The sequence below is a fragment of the Oryzias latipes genome, chromosome 5, assembly GCF_002234675.1.
Source record: "Oryzias latipes chromosome 5, ASM223467v1".
Classification (NCBI taxonomy): Eukaryota; Metazoa; Chordata; class Actinopteri; order Beloniformes; family Adrianichthyidae; genus Oryzias; species Oryzias latipes.
In genome coordinates, this window is record NC_019863.2 from 7,253,894 (window position 1) to 7,273,458 (window position 19,565).

At 41.0% G+C, this 19,565-nt stretch overlaps 1 protein-coding gene and 1 long non-coding RNA gene across 2 annotated transcripts in view; one reads left to right on the forward strand and one right to left on the reverse strand.

Moving 5' to 3' along the window:
* The window catches only part of LOC105358374 (guanine nucleotide-binding protein G(i) subunit alpha-2), a 58,012-nt gene that overhangs the window by 34,350 nt on the left and 4,097 nt on the right, over positions 1-19,565 (forward strand). The window contains exons 4-5 of the mRNA XM_023954829.1: positions 4,803-4,963; positions 15,344-15,472. Of these exons, the coding sequence (XP_023810597.1) occupies positions 4,803-4,963; positions 15,344-15,472 (290 nt within the window). The remainder of the gene's footprint in view (positions 1-4,802; positions 4,964-15,343; positions 15,473-19,565) is intronic.
* Positions 12,640-14,932, reverse strand: LOC105358373. The gene is made up of 3 exons (XR_002873272.1): positions 13,566-14,932; positions 12,819-13,011; positions 12,640-12,689 (listed from the first exon to the last, which is right to left on the reverse strand). It is a non-coding gene; the product is annotated as an uncharacterized LOC105358373 (long non-coding RNA).

Below are 19,565 nucleotides of genomic sequence, written 5' to 3' on the forward strand. Positions count from 1 at the left end.
AGTAGATTTTTTTTTTTTTTCTTTCTTCCTACCAGCCAACTTGGCCGGTGACACAAAAATTAAATTTTGTGAACTGCAAATTGTGCAGGAATTTACAGATTTTAGAATTTACTTGTAGAATTAATGTTTTGGTTTTAAATGGAACTGATCAAGCAGTTTAGCATTCTGTTTTATTTATGTTCTCTTTTGAAACTTGAAAGCTTTTGCTTTAATTTTCAATTTAGTTTGTAATATCTCTGCCTTTTCTTAGTTATCTGGAAAAAAACTGTTGCATCATGGTCCTTCAGTGCATCTGTTATGTTTAAAGTAGGATAGGAATTAATTATTTAAATCTAAACAACCTGCTGATGGTTACACATTTCTCTTATGAGCAATGTGTTTAAATTTGACAACTACAGTTATTTGGTGATTGCCCGATATGAAAATAACTATATGGTGATGTAAAACATTCTATATCACCCAGCCCTATTCTAGTCTGGTCCAAACTCAGCTACATGTCCTGCTTGTTATCTTTTGAACAAATGTTTCTCTTCCTCAGCAGCCTCTAAGATCCGCTTAGTGCGCAAAGATCATTCCAAGGCCGGGATGCCTCTGGGAAAGCGCCTCTGCCTTCTTCTTTTGGCAGTTCTTTTTCAGTCAATAACACCAGTAAGCTTTGTTGTTAGAAACAAACGCTGGATCATTCGGATTCCAGCATGCACCTGTTCACTGCAGCTTCTTGTTATCAGAAGAAACACTGCTGTTGTAGAAACTGGAGCACAGGATTTTTTTCCCAAGTCTGAGGACAAATCTTTTTTCCTGTTGTAGTTGTATTAGTTAAAGTCTCACTCCAATCATCCTCTGATCTGTTGTGTTCCCAGTGGTATTTGATTTATGATAATACCGTTTTTAGCCCAAATAAAAACAAACGTGTCGTCTTCTAGAACATAGTTCCTGCAGAGCGGCAGTAGTTCATTAAAATTTACCTCTGTGTTGGGGGCGGGAGTGTTGGCGTGGTGCAACCTTGCCCTCCTTCCCCTTTCGTTGCTGAGAGCTTTCTGTTTACATGCTCTCCTGCAAACTTACAGCTCCTCACACCCCAACCTAACATTAATGCAGCAACAAAAATGGCGAGCAATATTGGAGCTATCAAGCCGTACAGTTTTGATCCAAATGCTGGTCAGACAAGAAAAACGATCTGCTGAGCAGAGCAGCAGAGCAGCAAGCTTGTGGTTCGCCTATCATATTTTTGTCACAAATAAGCTCTTTTTCAAGTGGCCATTTTTTGTCTGCTCCTGACTTACAACTATGTGAATAAAGAAATACTCAGAATTGCAATTTTAAGCTGAATTTTCTTAAAATATCCTCAATCATCAGAAAATTCCACAAAATCACATTAAAAACAGCAAAACTTGATTTTGTTTAAATGTATATTTAAGAGTCTGAATGTACATTTAGGGGGAATGCTTACACAATGGACCAGTAGACTGAGCCTTCAAATGTGCTTAAAATGGTCAGTGATTACTGACCTTCAATTGATCTTCTGTGGTACACGGCGGTCAAAAATCTGTCAGTGTTTTAGTTTGACTTGTGACTCATACGGTCCTTCAATGGTTTTTTGAATAAGTTGAATATAGTTTTAATAAATGTACTTTTTAAACTTTACTACTTAAATTTTACTTTAGTACTCAATTTTTTTAACAATAAAAGCATTGTTTTTTTTTTAAACAGAGAGCCACAATGGAGGGGTAAAAGAGCCACATGTGGGTCTGGAGCCTCAGGTTGCATTCTCCTGACCTAAGTCAACATATATTTGCATGAAGTAAGGCCAGCTGTTCGATACAAATCTATGCTTGTGAGAAAACGGGTGACCTGCCAAACATTGAGGAAGTCTACTGTTGTTCTAAAGCTGTCTAAGTTAAACTTGGCTTTGATTTGAATTCTTTAAAATATTTTTACAGATTTTTGTTGAAATGCAACTTCCTGATATTGGCAATACACTTATTACAGTTTTGTTTGATAAAAGAAAAAACTAGTGATAAAATCCACCAGGACTGTCATGTTTTACAGGTTACAGACGAGCAGATATGATATATGGATAATCAGCGTGTGTGAAATGACATGTTACCAACACAACTTGTTTGTCGTGACAACACAGGATAAAGGAATAGAAACTTCAACTACAACGGTAGAAAATGAACTTTTCCTTTCTTCACATTAATCAACAATAAATATGAGGAGTATTGAGTTAAATGGTGGGCTGTACTGTGGTGTAGTAGTTGGTCACAGTGAGAAGGCCCTGGTTCGAATCCCAGCTGGGACCTTTCTCTGTGGAGTTTGTGCATATGTGAGTTTTCTCCAGGCTTCCTTCAATAGTCCACAAACAGAAATTGATTGGTTTCTCAATAAGTGTACTTAGGTATGTGTGGGATTGAACGTGTGACCCGTGACAGACTGGGGACCTATCCAGGGTGTTCCTCGCCCAACGGTGGTTGGGAAAGGCTCCAGCAACTCCGTGGTCCCCATAGGGATATAGTGGGCTAAGAGGATGGATGGTTTATATGTTACAACATTGTCTGCTCCAGGTGAAATGGTAGTAAATCAGCCTTAAGGCAAATAATCAATTTAGTGAATGAAACTGGGGGCTTACACTACAAAATCAGGCCCTTTAGAACTAAGTCAAAAAATTCTTACCCCATTGACAAATTTGTTTTACTTATTCAAAGACAATCTGCCAACAGGGTAAAAAAGTTGTCTTACCAAGAATTCTTGTTTTAACTAAAACATTCTAGTCACTAAAATATGTTTTCTCAAGAACCTTTTTAAAGAGATTCTTTTTCATGCAAGACAGAACATTTTTTTAAAACGGGGGTCTTTTTTACTTTCTTAAGATTCCCTTTTTTGCAGTGTGGGCATTAATTAAACCTTGATACAGAAGCATAAACAAACAGCTGACGCGTATTAGATCAGCAACCCCACTGCGATTTCCCTGTGAAGCCAGCGTGGCCACTCCAACTGAAGCTGTAATTGAAGGATTAAAGATGTTGCAGGTGATGTGTGACTGCATCTGGGTTATGTTATTTATTTTTTTCTTCCACTAGCAGATCTGTCAAACACGACCAGTTGTGTGTACGTGATGGTACTGTCACACTCCCACACACAGCAATTAGTGTGTCAGCTGTCCTGTTCTTACACATATTCAAAGACTCTTAAGTTACATTATCTCTAAATGCAAAAAGATTTTAGCAACACTGCTTACTGGGACTATTTTTTTTCTCCTTTTTGGGGCTACCCTTGTGTCACTATAATTTAAAACACATTTCTAGAATTACATGCACTAAAGGCTAAAAAGAAAACTTATAAGACTTATATGGAGATGTTTGGGGGTGGGGGCCTGGGCTTGCTCCGGGGGGGGGGGGGGGGGGGGACGCTTTCTGGCTCCTCTCTCTCTGTGTGGGGTGGGCGGTGCTGGGCCTGGGGTGTCGGCGCCTCCGGGGATGGGGCCCCTGGGCTGGGTGGACCTAGCCCCTATGCTGGGGGGGGGTGGGGGGGTGGGTGGGCGGGGGACAGTCTTACACCTGAGCCGGGGGTGTTCGTGTCCCTGGGGGGTGGGTTCTGGTCCTTGCCCCTGAGCGCTGGGCCCCGCCAAATTTCCAACTGTGGCTGAGCCTGGTCGGCCCATGTTTACAACACCCCTTGTGGGCCCCCTTTTTCCCCGTGGTGCCCCCTTCCTGGGCGGGGGTGGCGGGCCCCTGCCTTGCTCCTCCCTGGACCAACCGTGGGCCGGGTGGGTGGCTGCCTGGAGTGCGGAGCGGGTCTCCCTTGGGGGGTCCTGGCTCGTACCTGGGTTTGGGGCGTGGGATGCCCGGAACTCCTGGGTGGTGATGGGGTGCTCGTCTGGGGCTGTGGGCGTCCTTCTCCGGTTGGGCCCTGCGTTGGGCTCTCCCGGCGTGGCGGGGGGTTGCTCTCCTTGTTGGGCTGGGGCGGCGCTCTCTTTCCCCCCGTGCCTCCCTGCTCTCTGGCTCTGGGGGCCTCCCAGCGGTCCTGCTGGCCCTGGCCTGGGTGGCGGATTTGGTCGCCCGGGGGGCGGTTGATCCCTGCCTGCTCCTGTGTGGCGTTGGGGGGGTTCCGGCTGCCGCTGCTGCTGTGGCGGGAGTCTTGGTGTGGGGATGGCTGGGCACTCTCCTTCCTTCTTTTCACATTCCACCATCCATTTTAGAAGAACATAAACACTCACCTGAGCACAGGTGTTAGCTCAACTTTGCACTAATTGTTTGCGTGATAGAATGAATGAAATATTTCACACTAGTTGGTTTTAAGGCATAAGTATGCGTGTGAACACTATCTGTTTTGTGTACATGTTGACTCGTTGACATGTGGACATTTTTGCAGCTAGCAGGTGTGTTGATAGCATTTGAGTGTGTGTGTGGACAGGCCCCGCCCTTTTTGTACTACATTTGAACCTTACCGTAATGATAAACAACCAGTAAACTTGATGCTTTATGCTGCTTCATGGTCTTATCCCCCCTCCCCTCCTATTATAACCCTCCTGCCCCCCCCCTCTTTCTAAGACATACCTTTGGTTTATCTGAAGATTAATAACCCCTATTGTTAAAGTAAAATATGTCCAACCAAGAGGCCCTCAGTTCTCATCTGCCTGCCCAGCTGTTGGACAGGACAAGTTAAAAAAAAAGACTTATTTGGAGAGTCATTTCTTGTCCCTTTCTTTACATTTTGACTAGTTTTGATGGAACATTTTCCATAGTGAAATTTGATGCACAAACCTTGCAGTAATAGTTTTGCTACTCCACTGTCCTTTACAGGATGATGCCCAGCAGCTATTTGCCCTGTCTGCAGCTGCTGAAGAGCAGGGTATTCTCCCTGATGACTTGGCCAACGTCATGAGGAGATTGTGGGCGGACAGTGGCATACAGAGCTGCTTTACTCGGTCGCGAGAATACCAGCTCAACGACTCGGCGGCCTAGTGAGTATGAATTATTGAGTTCATTTCGTAAAACCTTCATCATTTACGGTGCTTTTCCTTTAAACTTAGGAGCATGCAAGTAAAAAAAAAAAATCTCATTTGAGAACATTTTAAAATAATTCATTTTATTGAAAAACACTAAGATTAAAATCAAACAAATCACAGCGGCTATCTACCAATCACCTTTACATTTAAAATAAAATAGACAAATACACTCATTGTCCAACTGTTTCTTAACCCTCCTGTTATGTTCCAGGTCAAATTGACCCGTTTTTAAAGTTTGAACATCTAGGAAAAATAGTTAAAAGTATTTTTTCAGCATGAAACTTCTTCTGCTTACCTTAATTAGCATAATCAACATATATTATGAAAATGGTTCATCTCACATATATGCAACACCACCCCCCCCCCCCCCCCACCACTGCATGTGTATATCACAGAGATGATGTTCGGGTCAATTTGACCCGGCAGTCAAACTGGAGATACACGGATGTCTTAGAATTATTAGTTTTCCTTTTTTTGCAGCTGTGAGACATATTTCAACCCAATCACACACATAGACACACACACACAAACACACACACACACACAGGTGTATAGTTGTTATGATTTTTGACAGGAACCATTTATGTTCTCGCGGGAAAACTCAACCCACATTCAGTGGACACTCAACAGGGGAGGGGCAAAACATATAAAAGATTCTCTGCATGGGAGTCCTTCCAACATCAAACTCTGTCAGGCAGACCTTTAGAAAATGAGCAGCAGAAGCAGAAAGACGACATCATCAGTCATCAGTCATCACTGATCATGATCAGAAGAAGACTATCTTGAGCTAAATTCTGTTTCTAATGATTCTGATTTTGAACCAGATGAGGGAATTGCTATTCTTTTTCCTCCAAGCAAGACATTCATATCAAAGAATGGTGAATTACATTGGTCTTTATCCCCAAATATGCGTCAGACAAACCTATAATAAAGACAGTGCCAGGGCCCACTAGAATGGCAGTGACTCATGTGACCATGTCAATTCAATTCAATTCATTTCAACTCAATTCAATTCAATTCAATTCCATTTTATTTGTATAGCCCAGATTCACAACAACTGTCGTCTCGATGGGCTTCGTATCGGTAATTGAAAAAGTAAAACATAAAATAAAAAGGATCACGAATACATAGAATTCAATAGGAAAAAAATAAACAGACTAAACGGTAATCCATGCCCTTAGACCCACCTTCGCGGTAAGGAAAAACTCCTAACAAAAAAAACGGATTTCGGAAAAAACGAAGAAACATCAGGGGTGCCCACATGAACGAGGGATCCTCCCCCAGGACGGACAGGCGATTTACCAGAACTCATAAAGAGGAATTAGTTTATCAAAATCTACAACTACATATTGAAAGTCCAGCAGATGAGCTTCATCCAGATTGAGTTGGGGGGACTGCCGGGGGCGCGAGATGAGCTGGAGACAGGATCTAGGTGAAGACAAGCATGACCTGTGCGAAATGTGCAAAATTAATTTGCACAAAGTACAGTGTGATGGCTGGTCATTCTTGTGCTGTGTATATGTACAGACACACACACAACTTCATATTGCAATTGCTTGTTTGTTGTATTGTGATTTTGTTTTTTTCTGGTTTACAGTGCATGTATGTAAAACAGAATTTCAAGATTAGGTTTCAATGTTATGTAAAACTATTGTATTTTATATGTTAGTCTTTTAAAAGTAATACAGTAGTGAAAAATTCAAAAAAAAGTTTGAACATGTATATTTTTAAGAAAACCGAGTGAATTATTTAATAATTGAACCACTTCCTGTTAGAGGTAAGGAACACCATTTCACTAAGTTTTTGAAAGAATGATTGGTAATGGAGTTAGTGATGATATATTCACACTGCTTGTTAGGATTTTTTGGGTTTCAGACATTTTTTAATTAATAAAACATGCACCGGGTCAAATTGACCCAGGAACATCATCTCTGTTACTCACAAAAGAACATAACAGGAGGGTTAATGCAAATGTCTAATAAGCCAATCACATGGCAGCAACTCAATGCATTTAGGCATGTAAACCTGGTCCAGACAATCTGCTGCAGTTCAACCGAGAAAAAAAGGAGATTGAAGTGCCTTTGAACGTGGCATGGTTGTTGGTGCCAGATGGACTGGTCTCAGGTTTACAGAAACTGCTGATCTACCAGGATTTTTACCAGCAACCATTTCTAGGGTTTACAGAGAAAAAGAGCAAATATCCAGAGAGCAGCAGTTTTGTGTTTGGAAATCCCTTGTTGATACCAGAGGTCAGAGGACAATGGCCAGACTGGTTTTAACTGATAGAAAAGCAACAGTAACTCATATAAACACTGGTTGCAACCGAGGTCTGCAGAAGAGCATCTCTGAATGCACAACATGTCCAACTTTGAGGCAAGATGAGCTACAGCAGCAGAAAACTAAACCAAAGAGAGAGTATTCGTTTATTTGAATAGGGGGGACAGCGCATATTAATAAACATTTCTGTCAATATGTCAGAGTTAGCCAAAGGGCTATTTTTCATCTGCAGTCCCTGGGAAGATGTTAAAAATCACCCTAAAAGATCAAAGTAAGATCACATATTTACATAACATTACATATATATATTAAACAATGCATTCAATAAAATAAGCAGTTAACCTAAAATCAAATTAGTGATAAAACAATCCAAAATCAGAAAAATGTAAGAACATACATGCACATAAAAGACATGACAGTAGCGAGGATCAGTGAGAGGAAATGTACTCAGTGTTGACAGCTCTGATTGTCAATGAGCCATTTCTTTAATTGTGTCTTGAATAAATGATATGTGTTTTGATTTCTGATACTAACAGGTGTGAAGTTCCACTCAGTAGCAGCTCTAACAGAAAAAGCAGTCTGACCAAAAACGCTTTTTCTGAAGGGAATGATACAGTTTCCTCTGACTGCACTCCGAGTTCTGCTGTGATCTGCTGTCCGGATGTTAACAAACTGGTGAAGAGGAGGGGATGATAAGCCATGAAGGATTTTGTACATGAAACAGAGATTTGAAAATTTGACCATGTTTTCCCAACTCAGTAAACCATGTTTTTGTAATATTGTACAATGGTGAAATATGTTGGGTTTTTTATCCAAGGTTTTAACAGTTTGTTTGTATAATGTTTGGACAGGTTTTAAAGATATATTGCAAGCCTGTGACCAGACAGGCAAACAGTAAGTGATATGAGAGAGGATCATAGAGTGCATGTACATTTTTGCTGACTGTGTGGACATCTGGTGGCGAATGTGTCTAAAATTACTGAGGTGCCACTCCTGTCAGCTAAGAACAGGAAACTGAGGCTAAAATTCCCACAGGCTCACCAAAACTGGACAATAGAACATTGGAAAAAACGTTGCCTAATCTGATCAGTCTGTCTCCATTTCTGCTGCCACACTTAGATGGTAGAGTCAGAATATGGCATCAACAACATGAAACCATGGATCCACCCTGCCTTGTGTCAACAGTTCAGGCTGGTGGTGGTGGTGTCATGGTGTGGGGGATATTTTCTTGCCACACTTTGGATCCCTTAGTACTAATTGAGCATGGCTCCAACGCCACAGCCTACCTGAGTATTGTTGCTGACCATGTCCATCCCTTTCTGACCACAGTGTACTAATCTTCTTCCAGCAGGATAACACGCCATGTCAGAAAGCTGGAATCATCTCAGACTGGTTTCTTGAACATGACAATGAGTTCTCTGGAAGTTTTTTCATTTCTTCCAACTTGTGTTGGCCCGCCAGCTCTGTTTGCTGTTGAACTTATTCACCCACAAGTCAGAGGCCTTCAGATCAGCAGCTTGTAGCTCAAAATCTCTGACAGAGACTCCAGGGAAGTAACTCAAGTCAGTGCTGTCCACTGCGCACTCGTGTGGATGGGTGATGAACTTAAAAAGACCAGTGCGCTTGCGAAATTCTCCAAAGCGCGCTTTGAATGACTGCAGGAGATTAGATGTGAAGCCTGCTAGCTGCTGAAGATTAAGATGTTGAACATGGTCACTTGCTGTGCATGCATCTTTGAACTCTCCCAGTTTTTCAAAGTGCAGTAAACGACCTGTTTCAATGTCGGCGATGAAGAGTTCCAGCTTATTTTCAAATCCAAACACTGCTTGTTGCAGGGATAAGATCCTATTTCCAACGCCTTGCAATTTCACATTGAGCTGGTTTAGATGTTCAGTCATGTCCACGAGATAATAAAACTTCAGGAGCCACTCAGTGTAAGCTAACTCAGGATGGTCGACATTTTTCATGTCAAGAAAAGTCCGGATTTCGCTCAGACAAGCCGCAAAACGGCTGAGCACCTTCCCCCTTGACAACCAACGCACGTTGCTGTGCAGAAGCAGACCAGGATAACTATTCCCAACTTCATCCAGCAGTGCTTTAAACTGGTGATCATTTAAAGCAAGAGAAAAAACAGTGCCGCGTTTATGTCCTTCACTTGTGTCGCCTCAATTTGATTTGACATTATGATGGTAGGATCCTGAACAGTTCTTGCCGACAGAGGTGTGTCTTTTATCCGTTTTATTATCTTGTCTTCATCCGAAAATTCATCCCTGCAGGATATTTCGATGCAATGCAGTATGGCGTGTGTCGAAGTGTTGCTTAATATTTGACCGTTTCATGGATGCAATTTTATCATTGCATATAAGGCACACTGCAGAACCCACTCTCTCCACAAAGGCAAAGTCCTCTGTCCAATCCTGCTGAAAAGTACGATACTCTTCATCTTTTTTTTTTTAGCCATCTTCTTAAAAGTGTAAAATTAGTTAATTGACCACGCGAGCTCACTATACGCTGTTGAGCGGACCCTTTTTCGCATGCGCATATCGCCTGCTCTTTACACCATAAACACGACAACCCCACTTGAACCGTGTCTCTGCCTCATCTGCGTTGTCTATGCGATTGATAAATAAATAGACACCATGACGGATTTTTGCCACTTTGACGCTGAAATGACTACAAACCTCCTAAAGGAGTCTAATGAAACATTTTTTTATAAAGATTTGTCTGCACGCCAGACACGGCCATCAAAAGAGCCAGATGTGGCTCGCGAGCCATGGGTTCCCGACCCCTGAACTATGTGATGCCATCGCGTAAATATGGACCAAACTCTCTGAGGAATGTTTCCAGTAACTTGTTGAACCTATGCCACCAAGGATTAAGGGAGTTCTGAAGGCAAAAGGGCTCCAACGCCGTACTAGCAAGGTGTACTTAATAAAGTGTCTGGTAAATGTATATACTGTAGATAATAATAAACAAAACAATTAATGAGTTTAAAGGTAAACTATTTTAAATTTTGTGACCAACTATGGCTGCTTATTGATAACAATTTACTGTGGAAGGTGATGAAAAAACCGTATTGCTTATTCAGTAGGGATGTAATCAGCTTACCATTTGGATTGAGAAAAGGTAGGTTTATTTTCCTATATTGTAAAAATTACCTGCTGCCGTCACAAGGGACAACACACACATGATGCAGCAAAAACTGATGAGTCCATCATTCCAGTCCAATGTGTGGAAAAACTTTGAATTCAGCAAAGAGACGTGTCCAAACAGTTTGATAGAATCTTCTAAAAATGTTACCTTTGGATTAGTTGGACGTAGAAAAACAACAGTTGGCTGTAGCCCACTGAAATGTGAATGGATTTGACATTCATTCTTGTTTACTTGAATACATATTCAATTTACACTTGATCATCTTGCAAGAAATACAATGAATCTGGAAAACTTCACCTCCACTGGCTGGATCCATTTTAGGTCAGTGAATCGCATAGTTCAAAATGAACCAATATCATCTATGAATCGTATCAGCAACCACAAATTACAATATGAAACCAATAGACCTTTTTCACACTTCCGCATTTTTCGACCGGAAATACGTCAATGACGTGTAAAACAACTTCCTGTTAGCGTAGCAGCAGATATGAAGAATGGCAGAGTCGAAGAGTTGCCGTCTCTGTTGTGTTCCAGGCTGTTCGTCTTCCAACCAAAAACAGCCCGGCCTTTCATTTCATTATTTTCCCGTGGATCCAAACCTGAAACCCAAATGGATATAGGCGATCCGAAGAGATGAAGGGCATAGTTTTAATGTAAACACAGGTAGCACCGTCTGCTGCCGGCACTTCGCTCCGGATTGTGGTGCGGCTGCGTCGTTCGTCGCCTGAAGAGTGGTGTCGTCCCGAGTATTTTCCCTTGGAACAACTTTACTGCTCCTCTGAGAAGGGAGTCAGTATATGACAGAACCCCAAACGTCAGGCTATGCAGCTATGCTGTGAAGACAGCGACATGGGGGCTAAGCTAAGGCAGTAAAGATGGATCAGGACTACATGACACACCCACCTGCAGGTAAGGTTGTTCATAATGTGTTTGGTTAACGTAAGTCAACTATGTGTACCGTTATTGGATAAATGCATTTCTACCTGAACAAACTAATATTTATAATAAAAGCTGTTCATGCTCTCACCTATTTTAATTACATGTATTTAATCACTTTTGAGTATTTTGTCATTTTGTAATTTCCTTAACAAAAATAAATGAAACGTATTTGTAATTAAATACTTAACATACTTTTCAAAACATGATTACTGTGTTGTGTTGAAAGGTAGCATAAATATATTAAGACTGATTTTTAATTTTCTTTATCTTCACAGGTGCTCTGGATGAGGCTTTGGATTACATCCATGACTTAGAAGCCAAGTTGTCATGGTGGACAAAAGTTCCTCGTTCAAGACCTCCTCACTGACATTGGATCTAAGATCATCATTCCACCTTTTAAGCTTTCAGCTCAATTCAGCAAGGAGGAAACAGAACAAACCGCAGCCATCACCCGCCTCAGAATTATAGTGGAAAGAGTGATCAGTAAGATAAAGTCCGTTCACATCAGGGACTCTCCCGTGCCGCTCACACTGATGGGCGGTGTGAATCAGATCTGGCTTAACTGCCGTGTTTTGGGAAATTATCATGGACTTTTTTGTTTTGAAGAGTGAATTAATGTTTGGTATTTAAATAATGTATAATGTGCAAATAGTATGGAAAAATTTAGTGTTTCCACATATTCTTAAAATCGAATTAAATATAATTGTTATATTTGTAATATTTTTCTGTTGAAATGTGACTTTGACTACACAAAAAAATTAGATGAACAAATAAAACAATTTTGGTCAAAATTGTGCCTCATTTAATTTTTTGGTATGCGTAACAACAACTGATTAATCACAACTCAAATAACATCAAACATTTACAATAAAAAATAACATTACAGATCAACAGTAAGACAGAAGGCTGAACTGATTGTTAAAGACAAGATAAGTGTAATTTAAGGTATGCATTCATGTATTTGCCATAATATATATCCAAGTTCTGTTTCATTCCATCTCAGGGGGCTGCACCTGGCATAATCTGCTTCCAGATGCCATCATATATGGATCTGGCTGTGGTCCTACACAAGAGAAACACAACACACAAAAGTTAGACATAAGTGCATAACTACATTTAAATTTAATTCATTATATCTGCTGTAATGATAATTTGGTTAGTCATAAGATTAGAAAAAAAAAAAACTTGCTCACAAAGCAACAAAAAGTTAATTACCTGTATATGCCTTGTACAGTGTGGACCTCAGACCGTCCCTGCCAACTGTTTTGGGCCTTTGCACCACCAGCTCACTAACCGGTTCAGGATGGATTCCCTTATAAGTAAAACGCAGAAAGCAATTACAGTCTGTAGTCACTACTGGGGGTGTTTTTATAATAATTTACAGTTCTTATGGATACACATCCGTTCTTAAAAAATAATGACAATATGATCACAAACCCACCTGTGCTCTTGGTCTGTGCCGTCTTTGCAAGTCACTCGTGCAGGACAGGGTGGGTGGAGCAGCCTGCAAACCAGCTGTGAATAATGTGCGCTCTGGAACAGGATGGCAAAAGGATGTCATTGCAGAATCCTTTAGCAGCCGCACAACTGCAGGAGAAAGCTTTCAGGTTGGCACTTAATGCATCCAGCGATATCTAGACACAATAAATTAAATAGGTTACAGTTAAGACATACTTATGTTGCTACATCAATGTAACATGAAACTATAACTTTCAGTAGGGTGACCAGATTTGAGTTAGTAAAAATGAGGGGTGAAGTGAGTTTGTGAGATATTTCATCGAGAGTAATTGGTGTTCAGAGCTGCGTACATAAAGCAAATATGATTACATTTCATCTATGTTCAATGTTATTTTATTATAAGTATCAAAAGAGAGGACATGTCCAGGAAAAGAGGACTTCTGCTTACCATACTTTCAGAAAAATAATACTAGTAAGTGAAGAAAGTGCCGCAACCGCAGCAAAAAGAATGAACACGCATACGGGCAACTTAACATTTCTTATTTACAGCTTCACCAAATTTTTGGGTGTTATGTTAATCTCATGCCTTTTCACTTAAACATACACACAACATATTCACTGCGATGTGTTATGCCTTATATTACAAATTAATAACACCAGGATTTACAGTTGACGTAAACACACAGAGTTACCGGTGATGCGGCTATGGCTAAAGCTAGCTGAAGCTTACCTTGGTAATGGTGGATAAACTCTTCGTGGACGAATTTATATCCCTTGTCCAATTTGTTTCCTTTAGTGGACGAATGCATCTTTACACTCCTCATCACATCGGTGCTGGTGAACTTCGGAACACAACTCAGGCTCTTCGAAAACACTCTAGGCTCTGCCATTCCTCTGTCAGCGAAGCACAAACCGGAACTAGGTTTACACGTTGATGACGTACTTCCGGTTTTTGCGAAAAAGGTCTATTGTCGTCAAAATGATATGTTTCGTCCCTACTATTTAGTACAACTGTCCTGTGAAATGTAAAATTCCACTACATGAGGAAATTACCAGCAGAAGATTTTAGCACTTTTTGTAAAGCATACACATTGTAAGGTAGAAGGGAAGCTACCAGCTGGCATGGGAAGATGATGCTTGTGTAAGTGCAGCAGGCTGTATCAAATATGCTTTCACACGCACCCCCCAACTACCAACCAGTCTGTCAAGAATCAGAGTTAACCCAAGAAGGGGAAAGAGAGCCAGCATGAACATTTTCTACTGATGGACCGACTTAAAGATGGAAATGCAACAAAGAAGAAAACAGAATCAACTACATCTTTGTCACTGTTTTATTTGCATCTATGAGTTCGCATCTGTGAACTATTGTGTTTTAGGTAATTTTAGGTATTTAAGGTAAAATCCGACAGAGTGAAAAAATCCTCAAGAGAAACATCCCTATAGTAGTTAAATTACAGAGAGAAGTGTTGTCCAAGACATTCTGTTAATGCTATTTGCTCACATGACTACAAAGTCTTGTAGCTGTAGTTCAAACAGTGTCATGTTCCCTTGAGATCCGATTCAGCCAGTCGTGACTCTCTGTGCGAGTTTATTTAAGTTAATGTCTCCCGCCCACAGTCCCACCTCCTGTCTGCCGTCACAAGCCCATTACTCATACCTACCCAGTGCCAGAGATGTCAGTGACGCAACAAACACAGCACAGCATGCACTGTCCTGACACAAACAGTATCCACCTCCCATCCACAAACAGAGAAGCTCCACCTCCCAGCTGCAACATCTAATGCTTACTATTAAAATTCAGCAAACTCATCTCTCAAATTGCATTTATGAATAAGTTAAGTTGGTCTCCTGGTGAATGTTTCAGAGAGCAAAGAGGCAGCATGAAACAAACTCTATGTATGTGCTATTAATAAGTGAAATGTCACCTCGGAGTGTGAATGAGTCAGGACTGCAGGCGCCGTGGAAAAAAAAAAGAAGTCTTCCTCTCTACAAGTTTAAAGTGTGCCACAATTCAGCAACAACACGTCAAGAACAGAGCAGCAAAGCAAGAGCTTCAAAAGCATGTGCACTTATAGACTACACCAACAGCATGGAAATCAATGCACAACCACCAGCAGCAGATTGACTCCACTCTGCAAAATGGGGCACATCATACTGTGGAGGAACACTAGTCTCATAGACGACTGATGCCTGTTTCAGATAAAACTTTTTGCAGACAAAAAAAACGGGTAATGGACACACCAAAACATTTTTTTTCCTGTTTTGAAACTGCAGATGTGTAATCTACAAGCAGGATGTTTTTGGAGAACATGGGAGATATTTAATCTTTGCTGCAATAAACCAGCATAGAGAAATTTCCTCTCTGCAAGGCTCCACCATGTGCCGGAGTCTGACCTGAGTATTTCAAGGCCATTGATGGGTTGTGTCTGCCCGGTTGTCTTCTTGGGCCTCTTTTTGTCACAGATTCCAAACAATGTGGAAATGCTGATCAGTCTTTTCCTTTCTTAGTTATCTGAACGACCTGGAGAGGATAGCTAAAGCAGATTACATCCCCACCCAGCAGGATGTGCTACGAACACGAGTTAAGACCACAGGAATCGTCGAGACTCATTTCACCTTCAAGGAACTGCACTTTAAGTAAGATCACTCATATCATCAGCTATGATAAGCTAAGATAAATGTTGACATGCATCTGATGTTTATAGTCACTCCTGTTCTGCAATCTTAACCCTATAACACCAGGGCTTTAGCTTCAGTCTTTACATCATATCTAACTACCGACCGACCTATACAAAGGGTAAATGGCGTAGACTTATATAGCGCTTTTCTACCTTCCTCGAAGGCTCAAGGCGCTTTTTACAGTCACATACCCATTCACCCAGTCACACACACATTCACACACTGGTGGCGGGCGGCTCTGCTGCCGAACACTGGCGCCAACCTTCCACCAGACCTTCCAACCTTCCAACAGAGGCAATGTGGGGTTCAGTGTCTTGCCCAAGGACACTTCAACACATGGGCGGCGGGCAAGGCGGGAATTGAACCCGCAAACTTACGATCGGAGGCCGACCGCCCTCCCACTGCACCACGGCCGCCCAAGGCCTATACAAATAAGAAAATTTCCCCTTTGTGGGATAAAATAAAGTTTATCTGATATAACATATAAAATAATCTGAAATTCAAATTTTTAGGTGCTTAAATATACAGACTTATTATGAATAGCAGATTTTTAAGTGAATCAGACAATTATTTTGAATTAAATGAATAAATTCATATGAACATGTAAGATTACGACATTATAAAATCATTTTGCCTTCAATGTCTTGTTGAATGGGATCCATGTGTTAAAAACGCTGTGTGTACATTCAGTTTTAGGTTCTGTTTGAGTCACTGACCTCGGCCCAGTCAAGAGAAAATAAGGCTCATTAGCAGGTGGTTGCACGGTTAGAAGTCTAAAACTGAACGCTCACACCTTTCTGAAGATGAAGAAGAAGAAAAATGTCATATTTGGCGCTCAGTTTCTTGTTTTTTAGGCTTAATCTTTTAAACAAGCATATGCTCTTGGCAGGGTCAAGCATGGGAGCTAGGGCACAGGAGGCAGGCTTTCTAATGGGTGCTGGGTCTAGCTGGGCTTTGTGGTGGGGACAGAGTGCACACAGCGCTGGCCCTTAGTCTGTGGTCCTGTGGGCCGGAGTGGTCCTCTGCTGGGGACCCAACGCACAGCGGGGCAGCCAGAGAATGGCAGAAAGAATGTGCACTCAGTGTAGTTAAACACGCATGTGTAGTGGTGTGTCTCAGAAGATGTTCAATTGGCTGTTCTCCATCAATCAAGTGACATACTTTTATGAAACTGTTTACGCAATCAATGTAATTCCAGCGGATTCCGAAGTGGGGAAAAGCAGCTTTGCGCTGATATGCCGCATTTTCAAATAGTGAAATGAATAAATGGTCAACCGAATCAGCTGATCCTGTCTTGGAGAAAAGGGAATTTTGTCATTTTTAAACCTGCCCTGTCCAACAGCTGAGCATATTAGAGCTGAAAGCCTCTTGTGTTGGACGTATTTTACTTTTACAACAGGGGGTTATGGATCTTCTGACACAAGGTGTATACTTATATAAACCCCCTTTGTTATTTCTGCTAAACTCTACTTATACTGATTATATTGTCATTAATTTTGTATTAGACTGTGCGGAAAAGAAGCACAAGGAAGAAGAGAGAGATGTTAGAGGGGGGTTGGGTAAGGACACAAAAGAAAGGGAGGAAAAAAAGGGGGGTTAAAGAAATAGGAGGATGATTGTAGAAGGGGTTGGGGTAGAATCATAAAGCAACAAGTTGCTGGAAGTTTAGAATCATTACTGTCATGTAGGAAAGGGACAAACTGCTTTAAATTGTGGGATGGCTACGTTTCATGTTCTTTTTCATTTTCTGTGAGCCTTTTCAGGATGACATGAGTTTTAATTTTCTGTCTGCCGTGAACAAAAAGCATGGCGAATATTCACTTTTTTTTGGTGGAAAATCCCACAGAATAAGATATTTTTTGGACTAATCTTTATTTTTATAACCTTTCTTGTGAGAAATATACCCTTTACTTTCAAAATATGCATTCATTTTGGATATACAGTTTGTTTCTTTGATTGTTTGTTTCGTTCAGCTTTTCTTCAAAAAGGCTCTGAAGTAATAGAATAATGTTATTTTTATTCATATCTGCGGCCTTGTGCGGGGGTCACGTGACTAGTGGGTTTCTCTTTTTTCCATGGAAAATGTCCTAAAATACGATAGATTGTGGACTAATATCAGTCTATTATTATTATCTATTCTGTTAGTATTATTTGCCTTTCAAGATAAAATGTCTGTTCTTTGTCCTGTTTTTTGTAGAATAAATTTTTCCCAAAAGTGCAACTTATAGTCCAAAAGATACTGTAGACATTAGCTGCAGTTACATGTTCAAAATGTCTGTGATTGGATCAAAGATCAGATTAGAATTGAACTGTGTGCATGGGCCCAGAAAAACTTTATCCAATTATCAAGCGTTTACACGCCAGACATTTGATCAAAATAAATCTTTTTGACATGCGCAGAACTATCTAAACCACTGGAAATGGCTGTAGAAGAAGAGATAGCGAGTTCCATTGAAAACAAACAAAGCTCCGGCATAGAGCGAGATCTAAACGGGCTTTTATTATTATTATTATTTATTTATTTATTATTATATATTTTAAGTGACTGTTTGCTCATAATTTTCTAAATATGTGCGGCCAGTGCTTTACTCTTGGATGCACAAACCCGGAAGAAGGGTTAGAATTAAGCTAATATCAACATTTAGCCTTGGATGCACTTAAAATCCGTGCGGATAATGCCGCAAATTTATTTGATTGTTTGCACGATTTCTCAGGACTGCGCAGAGCAGCATTTCTATATTCAAAAGCTGCCTCCGCCAGCTTACACTGAAGCTGCTCTGAGACTCTTCTCCCGGGAGATGCGGTTCTCCTGAGTCCGGCAGCTCGCTCACGGAGAGCAACTGGACGGACTGTGGTCCAAAGTTTTCTGTGGAACGCACACCGTAACAACGGACCTGCAAACATGCTAGCAAGCTACAAGTCTGGCTGCTCTGCTCATAGTAATGATTCGCTTACGTGGAGCAGCCGGCCGATCCTGTTTGCACTCCAAAGCCTTCTCTGGAGCGCGTCTCTGGAGACGCCACACCGTCTATGCATGATGTAAAACACAGAGCAGTAGTGACCCATAATCAGAATAAATTCTTTACATGAACCACGATCAGATCAACAATCGGCATAACCCACCCATGTCGATTGGAAAGAAATTTTGATCCGAATGAGTCTGATCGGGTCAGAGTATTCCGAACGGCGTGTTTACATTACACATTTTGACTCGGATCAGGCGTTCATTCCGATTACTTTTGGAACCGCAGCTATTGACAGAAAACTCAGCTTTAGGTATGTCACCAATGCAGTTTTCCATTGGGTTAGTTTAAAAACTAACAGAAAAATCTCTGTGTCTACAAATGTGCTGTTTATACTGAGCTGATAGAGTACTTCAAATTTTACCAGCATTTCAAACCATATGACCTTTTTGGGTAAAACGGTGCCGCCCCACCCCTCGAACAACTGTAGCAGCAATTAAAAGCCTCCCCCTCCTCACATATGCACACTGTAAGCACACACAAACCTGCCCACAGTGCTCTTGCCCAGTAAAACCAGAGTGGTTTTGAATGAAAACATTTAAGTCGTTCCTGCGCGCCACACTATCAATAGTCTTACATAAAATATGCTCTGACCCCGCCCCAGCTCTCATGTGTGGGTTAGTAATGGATGTATAGATTGGCGCATAAAGCCAGATACATCGAGTGCATGAAATATGTTCTATAAAAACGCTGACAGTACAGGCATAAAACAGGGGGAGGCTGTTTATATAAAGTAGAGGGAATTTTTATTTTGCGAGATTAAGAGATTTGATCTGATATTTGAGTCTGTAAAGTGCTGCTTTTTAAAGCATCTGAAGTCAACTGATGCGACCGCTTTCCTTTTTGACATTCTGGTATTTCCCCTGAGCCTCAGCCTCTGAATTCCGCTTGAATAAAACATGCAGACAATCGATTGGAGAACTCTCTTATAATTCTGCTGTTTGGCACAATCACAGTGAAACGAAATATTTTGTAAAAAGATTGACAGCAGCTCAACTTCTTTTCATCAGAGTGTGTCATTTAGAAGA